Source organism: Scyliorhinus torazame, chromosome 27, assembly GCF_047496885.1.
Source record: "Scyliorhinus torazame isolate Kashiwa2021f chromosome 27, sScyTor2.1, whole genome shotgun sequence".
Classification (NCBI taxonomy): Eukaryota; Metazoa; Chordata; class Chondrichthyes; order Carcharhiniformes; family Scyliorhinidae; genus Scyliorhinus; species Scyliorhinus torazame.
Genome location: NC_092733.1, coordinates 7,782,771 through 7,796,084, shown reverse-complemented (window position 1 = coordinate 7,796,084; position 13,314 = coordinate 7,782,771). Strand labels below are relative to the sequence as shown.

Below are 13,314 nucleotides of genomic sequence, written 5' to 3'. Positions count from 1 at the left end.
GTGGAGATAAAGGGGTTCTGCCTAGCAAACCTCACTGTCCAAGGCAGGAAAATCAACAAGTTCCGCCTTTATGTCCTGCTGCACCTCTGCGCGGCTACACTCCTGGGGTTGGACTTCCAATGTAACTCGCAAAGCCTCACTTTTAAATTCGGTGGCCCTATACCCCCTCTTACTGTCTGCGGCCTCGCGACCCTTAAGGTCGACCCGCATTCCCTGTTTGCGAACCTCACCCCGGTTTGCAAACCCGTCGCCACCAGGAGCAGACGGTACAGTGCCCAGGACCGGACCTTCATCATGTCAGAGGTCCAAAGGCTACTGAGGGAAGGGGTCATTGAAGCTCGCAACAGTCCCTGGAGAGCTCAAGTAGTGGTGGTAAAGACCGGGGAGAAACATAGGATGGTCATTGACTACAGTCAGATCATCAACAGGTTTACGCAGCTGGATGCGTACCCTCTCCCCCGCATATCCGACCTGGTGAACAGGATCGCGCATACAAGGTCTCCTCCACGGTGGATCTCAAGTCCGCCTACCATCAGCTACCCCTCCGCACTAGTGACCGCAAGTACACTGCCTTCGAAGCAGATGGGCGGCTCTACCAATTTTTAAGGGTTCCCTTTGATGTCACTAATGGGGTCTCGGTCTTCCAACGCGAGATGGACCGAATGGTTGACCGGTACGGCTTACGCGCAACGTTCCCGTATCTTGATACCATCTGCGGCCATGACCAGCAGGACCACGACACCAGCCTCCGAACATTTCTCCAGACCGCGAAAATCCTTAACTTAACGTACAATAAGGATAAATGCGTCTTTAGCACCGACCGCCTAGCCATTCTCGGCTACGTAGTGCGAAATGGAGTTATAGGCCCCGACCCTGAACGCATGCGCCCCCTTATGGAATTCCCCCTCCCTCACTGCCCCAAGGCCCTGAAGCGCTGCCTCGGGTTTTTCAGCTATTACGCTCAGTGGGTCCCCAACTACGCAGACAAAGCCCGACCCCTAATCCAGTCAACAACCTTCCCCTTGTCGACGGAGGCCCGCCAGGCCTTTTGCCGCATCAAAGCAGACATTGCAAAGGCCACGATGCGCACCATCGACGAGTCCCTCCCCTTCCAGGTCGAGAGCGATGCGTCCGACGTAGCTTTGGCCGCCACCCTCAACCAAGCGGGCAGAACCGTGGCCTTCTTCTCCCGAACCCTCCATGCTTCAGAAATTCGCCATTCCTCGGTTTAAAAGGAGGCACAAGCCATAGTAGAAGCTGTGCGACACTGGAGGCATTACCTGGCCGGCAGGAGATTCACTCTCCTCACTGACCAATGGTCGGTGGCGTTCATGTTTGATAATGCACAGCGGGGCAAGATAAAGAATGACAAGATCTTGCGGTGGAGGATAGAACTCTCCACCTACAACTACGAGATCTTGTACCGTCCTGGGAAGCTAAACGAGCCTCCTGATGCCCTGTCCCGCGGCACATGTGCCACCGCACAAGTGGACCGCCTCCGAGCCCTCCACGAGGACCTTTGCCACCCGGGGGTCACTCGCTTTTTTCACTTCATTAAGGCCCGCAACCTGCCCTACTCCATCGAGGAGGTCAGGTCAGTCACCAGGGACTGCCAAATCTGCGCGGAGTGCAAACCGCACTTCTACCGGCCAGAGAGGGCGCACCTGATAAAGGCTTCCCATCCCTTTGAGCGCCTCAGTATGGACTTCAAAGGCCCCCTCCCCTCCACCGACCGCAACACGTATTTCCTGAACGTGATTGACGAGTACTCCTGGTTCTCGTTCGCCATCCCCTGCCCCGACATGACCAGAACCACTGTCATCAAGGCCCTCCAGGGTATCGTTACACTGTTCGGTTTCCCCGCGTACATACACAGTGATAGGGGGTCCTCCTTTATGAGCGACGAACTGCGTCAATTCCTGCTCAGCAAGGGCATCGCCTCAAGCTGGACGACCAGTTACAACCCCGGGGAAACGGGCAGGTAGAGGGGGAGAACGGAATGGTCTGGAAGATCGTCCTACTGGCCCTGCGGTCCAGGTCTCTCCCCGTCTCCCGCTGGCAGGAAGTCCTCACGGACGCCCTCCACGCCATTTGGTCACTGCTCTGTACAACTACCAATCAGACACCTCATGAACATCTCCTTGTCTTCCACAGGAAGTCCTCCTCCGGGACCTCGCTCCCAACCTGGCTAGCGACACCCGGACCCATCCTGCTTCGGAAGCACGTGCGGGTGCACAAGTCGGACCCATTGGTCGAGAGGGTCCACCTGCTGCACGCTAACCCCCAGTACGCCTACGTGGCATTCCCTGACGGCTGGCAAGATACGGTCTCCCTACGAGACCTGGCGCCCGCCGGAACCCCATGCGCACCCGAACAGCTACCCCAACCCCTTCCCCCCTCACAGCACCTCACTGGATGGTCAGTCCTCCCGCCGCTCCTACCTAGGCCATTCCACCCACCGACGCCCCCTACAGGCGCCCCCCTCTTGTGTCAACCGTTTGCCCCACCAGCGCCGTCTAGGGGTGACGAAGCTGCCATGGAGGCCGAGGCCACGCTCCCGGAGTCGCAGATGCCCGGTCCCCCACCAGAATCACCACAGAAGCTCAGACGATCCAGGAGGACGACCAGGCCACCCGACCAACTGATTGCTACACTGTAAATGTCACTGTAAATTAACACTAACTGTATATATCTTCCACGCTTGTAAATATTCACGGTACCTCCATATCTGATCATACCATGTTAAATGCAATTGTAACCACTGGGCCACCACCCCCGCCGGACTCTTTTTTAACAGGGGGTGAATGTGGTAGTATCAGGTATTGCAGTACCCGAAAGGCTGCAGACCATTGCGTAAACCTAGGAGTTTACCATTGACTGTTTGGTATGTAGCTCCGCCTTGATAGGCGGGGTATAAGAACAGGTGCCATCCCAGCAGCCCTCATTCTGTACCGAAGCTGCTGGGGAACAGATCTAGTCTATTAAAGCCTTCAGTTATGATACAACCTCATCTTCAAGTTTAATTGATCGTGCATCAACCATGCCTCAACTGACCAAGCCACCCCCTACTGACTAATAACCCCCCCTCACTGACCCCTGTTGTTCCCCCTCCCACCCAACCACCTGAAGCACAATCCTGTTCGCTTACCCGGCAAATTTACCAACCCCCTGGCTTCTCAAAGTGGCTGGATCTTTAACCTTCCCTGCTTTACAGCAGTTGTGCTGTAGAAATGGTGTGTTTCTGCCTTACGTCTGACTCAGCAGCCCTCAACGCAGGGCTTCGGGAACCCGCTGAACTACACTGCTCTTGCTCGGCCTAAGTCGGAAGGTTGGGCAAAAAAGCAGCGGTTTCATTTCCGGATAAGTAAGAGAGGAGTGGCGATCCAACTCGGATTGCCTCTCCGCGGAAGTTACGGAACAAAGTGTCCTCCAGGTTCCATAGAGAAGCAGCACCAGATCTGAGACATTCCCCCATTCCCAAAGCAAGGCCTCACTCTGTAGTAACATAACATCTCATGTAAAAAGACATTTTAAAAATTCATTTACAGGATGTGGGCATCGCTGGTTAGGCCGGCATTTATTGCCCATCCCTAGTTGCCCTTCAGAAGGTGGTGGTGAGTTGCCTTCTTGAACCGCTGCAGTCCCTGAGGTGTAGGCTTCCTAGCCTTTGACCTGCTCTGGTTTTTTTCATCATACATGAAATATAAATGCAAACATCGCAGCTAAATAAGGTGCGACACCAACCCAGGTTTGGACTTTGGGCAATTTGTTTTTAATGCTTTGCTCTTGCGGTTTCTATAAAATTATTGGAACCTTCAGATTTATAAGTTAATCAGCTAATGGTTCAATGTTCACTCTCTCTCCCTCTCTGTGAATCATCCATTCTGTTTTTCTTTATGGAAGCACCTTGATGCTGTGATGGAAAGACTGTAGGATCTTTCTGGGAAGATGAGTTGCAAAAGGCCAAATGGGCGACATTAATCTTGTGAAATTGCTTTTAAAGCAGCTTTATATGTAGATATATTTTGTCTTAATTTAATGCTAATATTTCAAATAGCTTGGTGGGAAATATAAAGGGAAGCAACTCAAAGGTTTTTGGAATGTGCCAGTTCATAGAAAGGAGATCGGAGTGAACTTAAAGAAACACGGCTGTATGGCATTTTTTACAAAGGTCGATTGCAGCTGTACTTGTCCACAGACAACTGGGAAAGGTATGAGGCCGGATTCTCCCATTCAAAGACTCGGTGCTGACGCTGGGACTGAATCGCTTGAGTCCTATAGCCCGAAAGCGGTGCCGGTCCCGGAGCGATTCAGGACATCCTAATGGGCTAGCACCGCCACCACGTGGAACCAGTGCAATTCCAACGAATGCTGGCGTGCGGTTCGCCAGGGTCGAGAACATTACTAGAGAGCTTGACAAACAGGAGCTGCATACAGGCACTCCACTCCCCACATACGCTTATCCCAGCCAAGAAGATGGCACTGGCTGTGCTGGAGCATGCCCATCCCGTTGAGGGGTCGGCTGGGGCCAAAGGGTGCCTAGGGGGTTGGCCTGGGGAGGCACCCATACGATCCTTGTCGCTGGGTTCCCAGTGGGCAGTCAGCAATCGAATGAAACAGAGTCCATTCCGGGCAGGATTAGAGGGGGCGTTCCCGGTGCTTGTAGTGCCTGGAATGACCCCACAATCTAACCGCACTCTTTTCTTTCAGGGCACAGTGAGGAACGCACTGCTGAGGCCGCACTCAGTCCATTTCTTGAGATCAAGACGCCGTCGGTCCCCTGACACGACTCAAGGACCCCCTCCAACGTCCCAACTCACCTGTTGGGGATCCTCGGGGCCTCCTTGCACCCCACCTCATGCAGCAGGGCACCCCGGGTCCGATCCCCAGTGTGGGCAAGATGCCACATGGGCATCTTGGCATTGCCAGCCTGTCAAAGAGGTAACCAGTACAGTCGACAAGGGGGAGCCAGTCGATGTGGTATATTTGGACTTTCAGAAGGCATTTGACAAAGTCCGGCATTAGAGATTATTGTGCAAAATTAAAGCGCAAGGGATTGGGGGAAATGTATTGAGGTGGATAGAAAACTGGTTGGCAGTGAGGAAACAAAGAGTAGGGATTAATGGCTCCTTTTCAAATTGGCAGGCAGTAACCAGTGGGGTACCACAGGGATCGGTGCTGGGACCAGCTATTCACAATATATATAATGATATGGATGAGGGAACAAAATGTAACATCTCAAAGTTTGCAGATGATACCAAGTTAGGTGGGAGGGTGAATTGTGACAAGGATGCAGGGATCATACAGCAAGATCTGGACAGGTTGGGCAAGTGGGCAAACCAATGGCAGATGCAGTATAATTTGGGTAAGTGTGAGGCTATTCATTTTGGAAGCAAAAACAGGAAGGCAAATTACTACCTGAATGGTTGTAAATTGGGAGAGGGAAGTGTGCAGTGGGACCTGGGTGTCCTTGTGCACCAGTCGCTGAAGGTAAGCTTGCAGGTGCAGCAGGCGGTAAAGAAGGCTAATGGTATGTTGGCCTTCATTGCGAGAGGTTTCAAGTATAGAAGCGGGCATGTTGCTGCAATTGTACAGGGCCCTGGTGAGGCCACACTTGGAGTATTGTGTGCAGTTTTGGTCTCCTTCTCGGAGGAAGGATGTTCTTGCTCTCGAGGGAGTGCAGCGAAGGTTTACCAGACTGATTCCAGGGATGGCGGGACTGTCATATGAGGAGAGATTGACTGGGTTGGGAATGTTCTCGCTGGAGTTCAGAAGAATGAGGGGGGATCTCATAGAGACTATAAAATTCTAACAGGACTAGGCAGGGTAGATGCAGGGAAGATGTTACCAATGATGGGTGTGTCCAGAACCAGTCGTCACAGCCTGAGGACTCAGGGTGAACCGTTTCGGACAGAGATAAGGAGACACGTCTTCACACAAAGAGTGGTGAGCCTGTGGAATTCATTACCACAGGAAGTAGTTGGTGCTAAAACATTGAATATATTCAAGAGGCGGCTGGATATAGCACTTGGGGAGAATGGGATCAAAGGCTATGGGGAGAAAGCAGGATTAGGCTATTGAGTTGGATGATCAGCCATGAACGTGATGAATGGCAGAGCAGGCTCAAAGGGCCAAAAGGCCTCCTCCTGTTCCTATCTTCTATGTATCCATGTATCTATACCCCCTGCACCAAAATTCCGCCTCAGTTGGTTCCAAACATTTAAGGACAAAGCTACCACCGGACATCTCCCCGGAGTAAACAGAAGCGGGCTCCCAGCCAAAGCCCTCGGACTTACCCCCACACACAATGCCTCCTCCATCCGCACCCACTCCGCCGCCTCCTCCCCTTCACCAATGCCAGACCTTCTCTGCAATCGCTGTCCAGTAGTAATACAGCAAGATCGGGAATGCAAGACCCCCCACCCGCTGCCTTTGTAGAAACACTCGCCGAATCCACTGCATCTTGCCAGCCCATAAGAAAGCCGAGATTAACCTGTCCACCCTACAAAAAACACTTTTGGCAGGAATATCAGGAAAGACTGAAATACAAAGAAATCTTGGCAGGATGTTCATCTTGACCATCTGCATCCACCCAGCTAATGGAAGTGGGAGGGCATCCCACCTCCTCAGATCCTCCTTCACACCCCACAAGCCAGACAGATTGATTTATACATTGTGACCCAGTCATGAGCCACCTGAATACCCAGATACCCAAACCTGCTCCTGACCAACTTAAATGGCCAGGCGCTCAAATCTGCCCCTGTCTCCAGGGCATTCGCCACAAACACATCACTTTCGGTCATATTCAATTTGTAGCCCGAAAGAGTGCCATATTCCTTCAATATACCCATAATCCTATCCATACAATCCACCGGATTCGAAATATACAACAAGACATCTGTGTACAGTGAGACTCTTATGTTCCCTGCCTCCCCATACAATATCTGACCACCCCTTTGATGGCTGGAGCACAATAGCCAAGGGTTCAATAGCCAATGTGAACTGAAGAGGGGATAATAGACACCCCTGTCTCTTACCCCTGTGTAACCCAAAATCAGATCGAGCTGATCGAATTCGTCCTAACACTAGCCGTGGAGGCCGTGAATAAATTAAAAAAAAAATTTTTTTATTGTCACAAGTATGCTTACATTAACACGGCAATGAAGTATAACAACTTCAACCAGGAGATAAACGTGAGCCAAACCCGAACCTTCCCAGAACCTCGAACAAATATCTCCACTCTGTCCTATCGAATGCCTTCTCCGCATCCAAAACCACAACAACCTCTGTGAACCAGGGAACCATCAGGCTCCGGTGCCTTCCCTGACTGCATCGACCCAATTGTCTCCACCACCTCGTGTGGCCCTAATCCCAATCCCAGCCCCTTCTCCATCTCAAACTCTGGGAACCCGTTAAGAAACCGCCCATCTCAGCCACCCCCCCCACCCCCCCCCCCCCCCAGCCCCCGGAGATGCAGGCCTGAACAGCCCCCATAGGACTCAAATGCTTCATTATTGTGCTCCAGTCACCAACACCCCCCACTCCTCTCTCACTTGTACTATCTCCCATGCAGCAGCTTATCGTCTTGGTTTGTGCGCCAATAGGCGTCGGGCCTTCTCCCCATTCTCATACAGGACCCCCCTCGCTCTCCAAAGCTGTCCCACCGCCTTCCCTGTCATCAACAAATCGAATTCCCCAAGAGTTCCCTGGTCGGGGCCCTGGAGTATCGCCTAGCCACCTCCAAAATCACACGCACAATCGCTGCCACTCCGGCCTCTCCACCGTACCCCTGTGGACCTTGTACGCAATCACCTCCCCCCATACCACCACCTTCACCGCCTCCCAAAACATGGAGGGCCTGACCACCCCATTCTTATTAAACTATACGCTCCTTGATCACCGAAGCCAACTTCCTGCAAAACCTTTCATCCGCCAGTAGCGCCGCCCATCCTCCACGAGGATCCCTGTGACTGGCCCACACCTAACCTCACATCCATAAAATGTAGCACGTGGTCCGAAACCAAAATCAGTCCATATGCCAACCCCACTATCCCTGGGACCATAAAAAAATACATGGACCATCTCAGCAGCAGGGAACCCCTGCGACAACTACATTGCTGGAGTTCAGAAGAATGAGGGGGATCTCAGAGATACTTCTAAAATTCGAACAGGACTAGACAGGGTAGATGCAGGAAAGATGTTACCAACGGTGGGCAGCTACAGAACCAGGGGTCACAGTCTGAGGATTCAGGGTAAACCATTTCGGACAGAGATGAGGAGACATTTCTTCACCCAAAGAGTGGTGAGCCTGTGGAATTCATTACCACAGGAAGTAGTTGATGCCAAAACATTGAATCTATTCAAGAGGCGGCTGGATATAGCACTTGGGGAGAATGGGGTCAAAGGCTATGGGGAGAAAGCAGGATTAGGCTATAGAGTTGGATGATCAGCTTTGATTGTGATAAATGGCGGAGCAGGCTCGAAGGGCCAAAAGGCCTCCTCCTGCACCTATCTTTTATGTATCTATGCATCTATGTACTCTGAGTGGGGTGACGCCCTCAACCTCTTTGGAACCTGCCTCCAGGCAGGGATCTCAACCCATGTTAAACCGAAGAGTCATCCCCAAGAGGACGAAGACTCGGGCTCAGAATTGGAGACTCAGATGACTGACCCACATCCAGGAGTCAACATGGAGGAACAGTATGGGCGGCATGTGGTGCAGTGGTTAGCACTGGGACTGCGGCGCTGAGGACCCGGATTCGAACCCCAGCCCTGGGTCACTGTCCGTGTGGAGTTTGTACATTCTCCCCATGTCTGCATGGGTTTCACCCCCACAACCCCAAAGATATGCAGGTTAGGTGGATTGGCCACAATAAATTGCCCCTTAATTGGAAAAAAAAATTGAGTACTCTAAATTCATATTAAAAAAAACTTGGAGGAACAGCCCCCATCAGTGGCCCTTCGACACTCAGCCAGGAAGCGACGATACCCCACGCACTTCACGCAAAGAAGGCCTCATCGTCACGGGAGGGGGAGGATCTGGACTTGGGGGGTGGGGGATGTGATAATCCTCAAGAGGACCACGGGGAATCACCCATCGATCTCCCCATGGAGTAAATCCTTCCACTATGTCCCAACACCAACATCAGAAGTTGCACTACTCCGCATTTCCATTTGGGAATATTCCATTTGGGGTTTTAACATTTGTAATTTAACACTGGTTGTTTTTATCTCATGTGTAATTAATTATTGATAGTACATTAGTTTGCTTTCTAAATAATACATTGCCAAGTTGGCCAAGCAGCACAAACCTCATTTTTCTCCAGACTGTAGTCCTCCATCATTTTATCCCCCTGCTCTTGGAAAGTGATGATGATTAAGGCCACAAAGATGTTCACAAAGAAGAAAGGGAAGACAACAAAGTAGACAACATAAAAAATAGACATCTCCATCCGATAGCCAGGGCTGGGTCCTTGGTTCTCATATGTAGCATCTACTGAATGCTTCAGTACACTGTGGAGAAAAGGAAGATTCATTATGAGGAGTAGAACCACATAGGCTCTTTAGTTCTAGCGCTCTCAATTTTTCTAACCTCTCTTGTTTGAGATTAATTGAGGATGTTGTAACACTCTGGGCATATCCTCTGTTAGGTTGACAATCTCCATTGTATTGCCACTTTAATCCTTTCCACCTACCTTACACTTTGGAGCTGCACATTTTCTAACCAGAAATCATCTCAGGTGATTGGGGGGGGGGGTAGGGTTGGATGGTCGGGGAGGGTTGGGGGGTAGTTGAGATGAAATGAAATGAAAATCACTTATTGTCACAAGTAGGCTTCAAATGAAGTTACTGTGAAAAGCCCCTAGTCGCCACATTCCGGCGCCTGTTCGGGGAGGCTGTTACGGGAATTGAACCGTGCTGCTGGCCTGACTTGGTCTGCTTTCAAAGCCAGCGATTTAGCCCAGTGCTAAACAGCCCCTGCGAGAGGCCATGTGGTCAGGGGGACTAGAGAGGTAGTCAGGAACTGGGGAGTTGCAGGGTCGGGAGGGTTTGGTGATAGTTGGTGGGAGGTGGGAGTTGTCGAACTGTGGCAGGTCGGGGAGAGTGGGAGGTGAGGTGGGGGTAGTTCGGTATTGGTGGAGACGGTGGGGTCAGTACCATAGATAACCAGGAGTTAGACGCAGTTTTAATCCTTCTAATTTTTCCTGGGGTAGCTGTTCTTCTAAGAGTGAGAACCACCCAAGGTCTCAGATTTAAGTCTGATCTTTGGCGGGTTCGAGATACAGGGAATTGCCCAATGGAAATAGAAACTTTCTGGGCAATTCTCCTGTGTGTGTGTGAACATTGTAGGGGGACCCCAGAACATCTTCCAAGGTACCTCAGGTGTTCATTTACGGGATGTGGGCGGTGCTGGTTAGGCCGGCATTTATTGCCCATCCCTAGTTGCCCTTCAGACGGTGGGGGTGAGCTGCCTTCTTGAACCGCTGCAGTTCCTGAGGTGTAGGTACACCCACTGTGCTGTTAGGGAGGGAGTTCCAGGATTTTGCCCCAGTGACAATGAAGGAACGGCGGTATATTTCCAAGTCAGGGTAGTGAGTGGCTTGGAGAGGAACCTCCAGGTGGTGGTGTTCCCAGGTATCTGCTGCCCTTGTCCTTCTAGATGGTAGTGGTCATGGGTTTGGAAGGTGTTGCCGAAGGAACCTTAATTTTAATTGTATAGAAGCAGCAGACATTAACTAGGCTTCACTTCCCAAAATGTTTTTTATCGGTTTGTGTTTATAGTTGTAGCATTGCAGTGAACATTAAACAGTAACATAGAGGTCTTTACAGGATGGGATACATGTACAAAACAAAAGGAAAGAAAACAAAATTAAAAAAACAGAGGGAAGAACAAACAAAAGAGTGTAGCAATGACACGGCTATAAGGACCGTTCTGGGTATGTACACGAGGGCAGCATCTGTACAGATGCCCATGCGGAGGCCATGGTTTTGGACCTCGTGTCCTCAGCTACCCCATCCGTGCCGTTCCTATTTTATCCTGGTATTAAAACATACCAGGTGCGTGTTTGGCACCGTTTGCCCGTACTTTTGGCGAGGTCGCACCCCTGTTTCTCATTGCCATTTATCCCTCCGACTCTTCTGATTTGCATGATCTACATCCTGGTTGTTGTTTCCCCCCCCTCCCCTTACCCCCTCACTGTCCTACTACTAGGGTTTCACTTGTGCTTCTATAAAGACAGTAAGAAGTCTTACAACACCAGGTTAAAGTCCAACAGGTTTGTTTCAAACACTAGCTTTCGGAGCACTGCTCCTTCCTCAGGTGAATGAAGAGGTATGTTCCAGAAGCATATATATAGACCAATTCAAAGATGCAAGACAATGCTTAGAATGCGAGCATTTGCTGGTCTCACACATGAGTGCGGCCTCAACCGGGACCTGGGATTCATGTCGCATTACATTCATCCCCCACCATCTGGCCTGCGAAATCCTACCAACTGTCCTGGCTTGACACAATTCACACCTGGGGTTACCCCTATCTCTGGATCTGTAAAGACTTAATTACCTGCAAATGCTCGCATTCTAAGCATTGTCTTGCATCTTTGAATTTGTTTATATATATGTTTCTGGAACATACCTCTTCATTCACCTGAGGAAGGAGCAGCGCTCCGAAAGCTAGTGTTTAAAACAAACCTGTTGGACTTTAACCTGGTGTTGTAAGACTTCTTACTGTCTTTATAGAAGCACAAGTGAAACCCTAGTAGTAGGACAGTGAGGGGGTAAGGGGAGGGGGGGGGGGGGGGGGGGGAAAACAACAACCAGGATGTAGATCATGCAAATCAGAAGAGTCGGAGGGATAAATGGCAATTGGTTGGACTTTAACCTGGTGTTGTAAGACTTCTTACTGTGCTCACCCCAGTCCAACGCCGGCATCTCCACATCTTCTATAAAGAGGCACAGACTGAAACTGGTTGCTGGGTTAGGAGTTGCATGTTTGTAGTAAGTAGCTCTGTAAATAAATGCTTACAAATGTGTATAAAGATTGGCTCCAGTGCTATCCATCATCACCTGGATTTCTGGAATATAACATATTTTGGAAGGGGGGGCAATATAATTCACCTACACACCCAATGCCACACAGGGACTGATTTTGAAAGAAGAGTTCTTTCTACACAAGTTATAATTTCAAACCCTGCCCCATAGCAATGAAATTTGGAAGACCTGTAATTTTGGTTGTTTACCCATTGTAACACCCATCAATCTATTTACATGGAGTTGGTAAAGATGACACAGGTCATCTGACTCAATCTAGATCTACAGGCACCAGTCGCCTTTGGAAAAGCTATTCATTTTCTGTGACCCTAGGCCAGTGTTATCCAATAGAAATTGCTGAGTAACCACAGATGTGGCTATGATGACCCTCATTTAGTCAGAAGCACTAATATAAGCAGAAAACACCTTACACGCAATATAGATAGGCATGCTTAAATGCATATTTATCTTCCAGACAACTACCACCATGCACTAACCAAGATAGTAAAGCACTCCTATTGTTCAAAAAATTCTGCTTTCCATTTCACCATTTTACCAACGAACACACAATAAGATCACAGTACACATGCATATGTTGTGCGAATGTCACCTTTTCAATTTTGATGCTCGTTAGTGCTCGTTTAATAATCAGAAATACATTTTGCCATATCTGGATTCATATTTAATGAGTAATATACTGGACAATTTTGACCTGGACAATCTTGACCTGGACAATGAGTGTGGTTGGCTATTTGATCATATGGAACATCATAATTAAGCCCATGCTGTTCTCTTTTCCTTTAACACACACATGAACATTCACTAGAAACTGTAAGATGCTGAACAGGAGACTGATCAGTCAAAGAGAAACAAAGGATTGAACTGTAATCGTGGTTAATAATGAAATTTAACTTACTCTGGCCATCCCTCTCCAGTAGACACGGTGAAGAGAGTCAGTAACGCCCAGAGCACATTATCGTAATGAAACTCGTATCGTTTCCATTCCCGCTTCTGTGCCTTAATATCACTTTCCCTCATGTAGACCAAGTACTGCCCTCTGAAACAGAAAAGAGTAAGAAAAAATGAACGAAGGCTTATATTTACATATTTGAAAAAAAATCTCAGAATATATGCAAAGTCCTTCAAAATCAACAAGTTAATTCAGAATGCAGCGACTAGTGTTACATAGATAGATGGGACGGAGATTTTCTGTTACTAGCTACCCACACTGAGTAACCAAATAGTTGATTTGTTTCTGGTAGGGTTGATTGTGGCATGAATATG

The 13,314-nt window shown here is 49.5% G+C and overlaps 1 protein-coding gene across 8 annotated transcripts in view; it reads right to left on the bottom strand.

Moving 5' to 3' along the window:
• Window positions 1-13,314, bottom strand: part of LOC140403169 (voltage-dependent P/Q-type calcium channel subunit alpha-1A-like) — a 721,889-nt gene that overhangs the window by 194,292 nt on the left and 514,283 nt on the right. For all 8 annotated transcript variants that reach the window (XM_072490879.1, XM_072490875.1, XM_072490873.1 and 5 more), the window contains 2 exons: window positions 12,947-13,087; window positions 9,312-9,513 (listed from right to left, as the gene is read on the bottom strand). In XM_072490879.1, coding sequence (XP_072346980.1) covers window positions 9,312-9,513; window positions 12,947-13,087 — 343 coding nt within the window. The remainder of the gene's footprint in view (window positions 1-9,311; window positions 9,514-12,946; window positions 13,088-13,314) is intronic.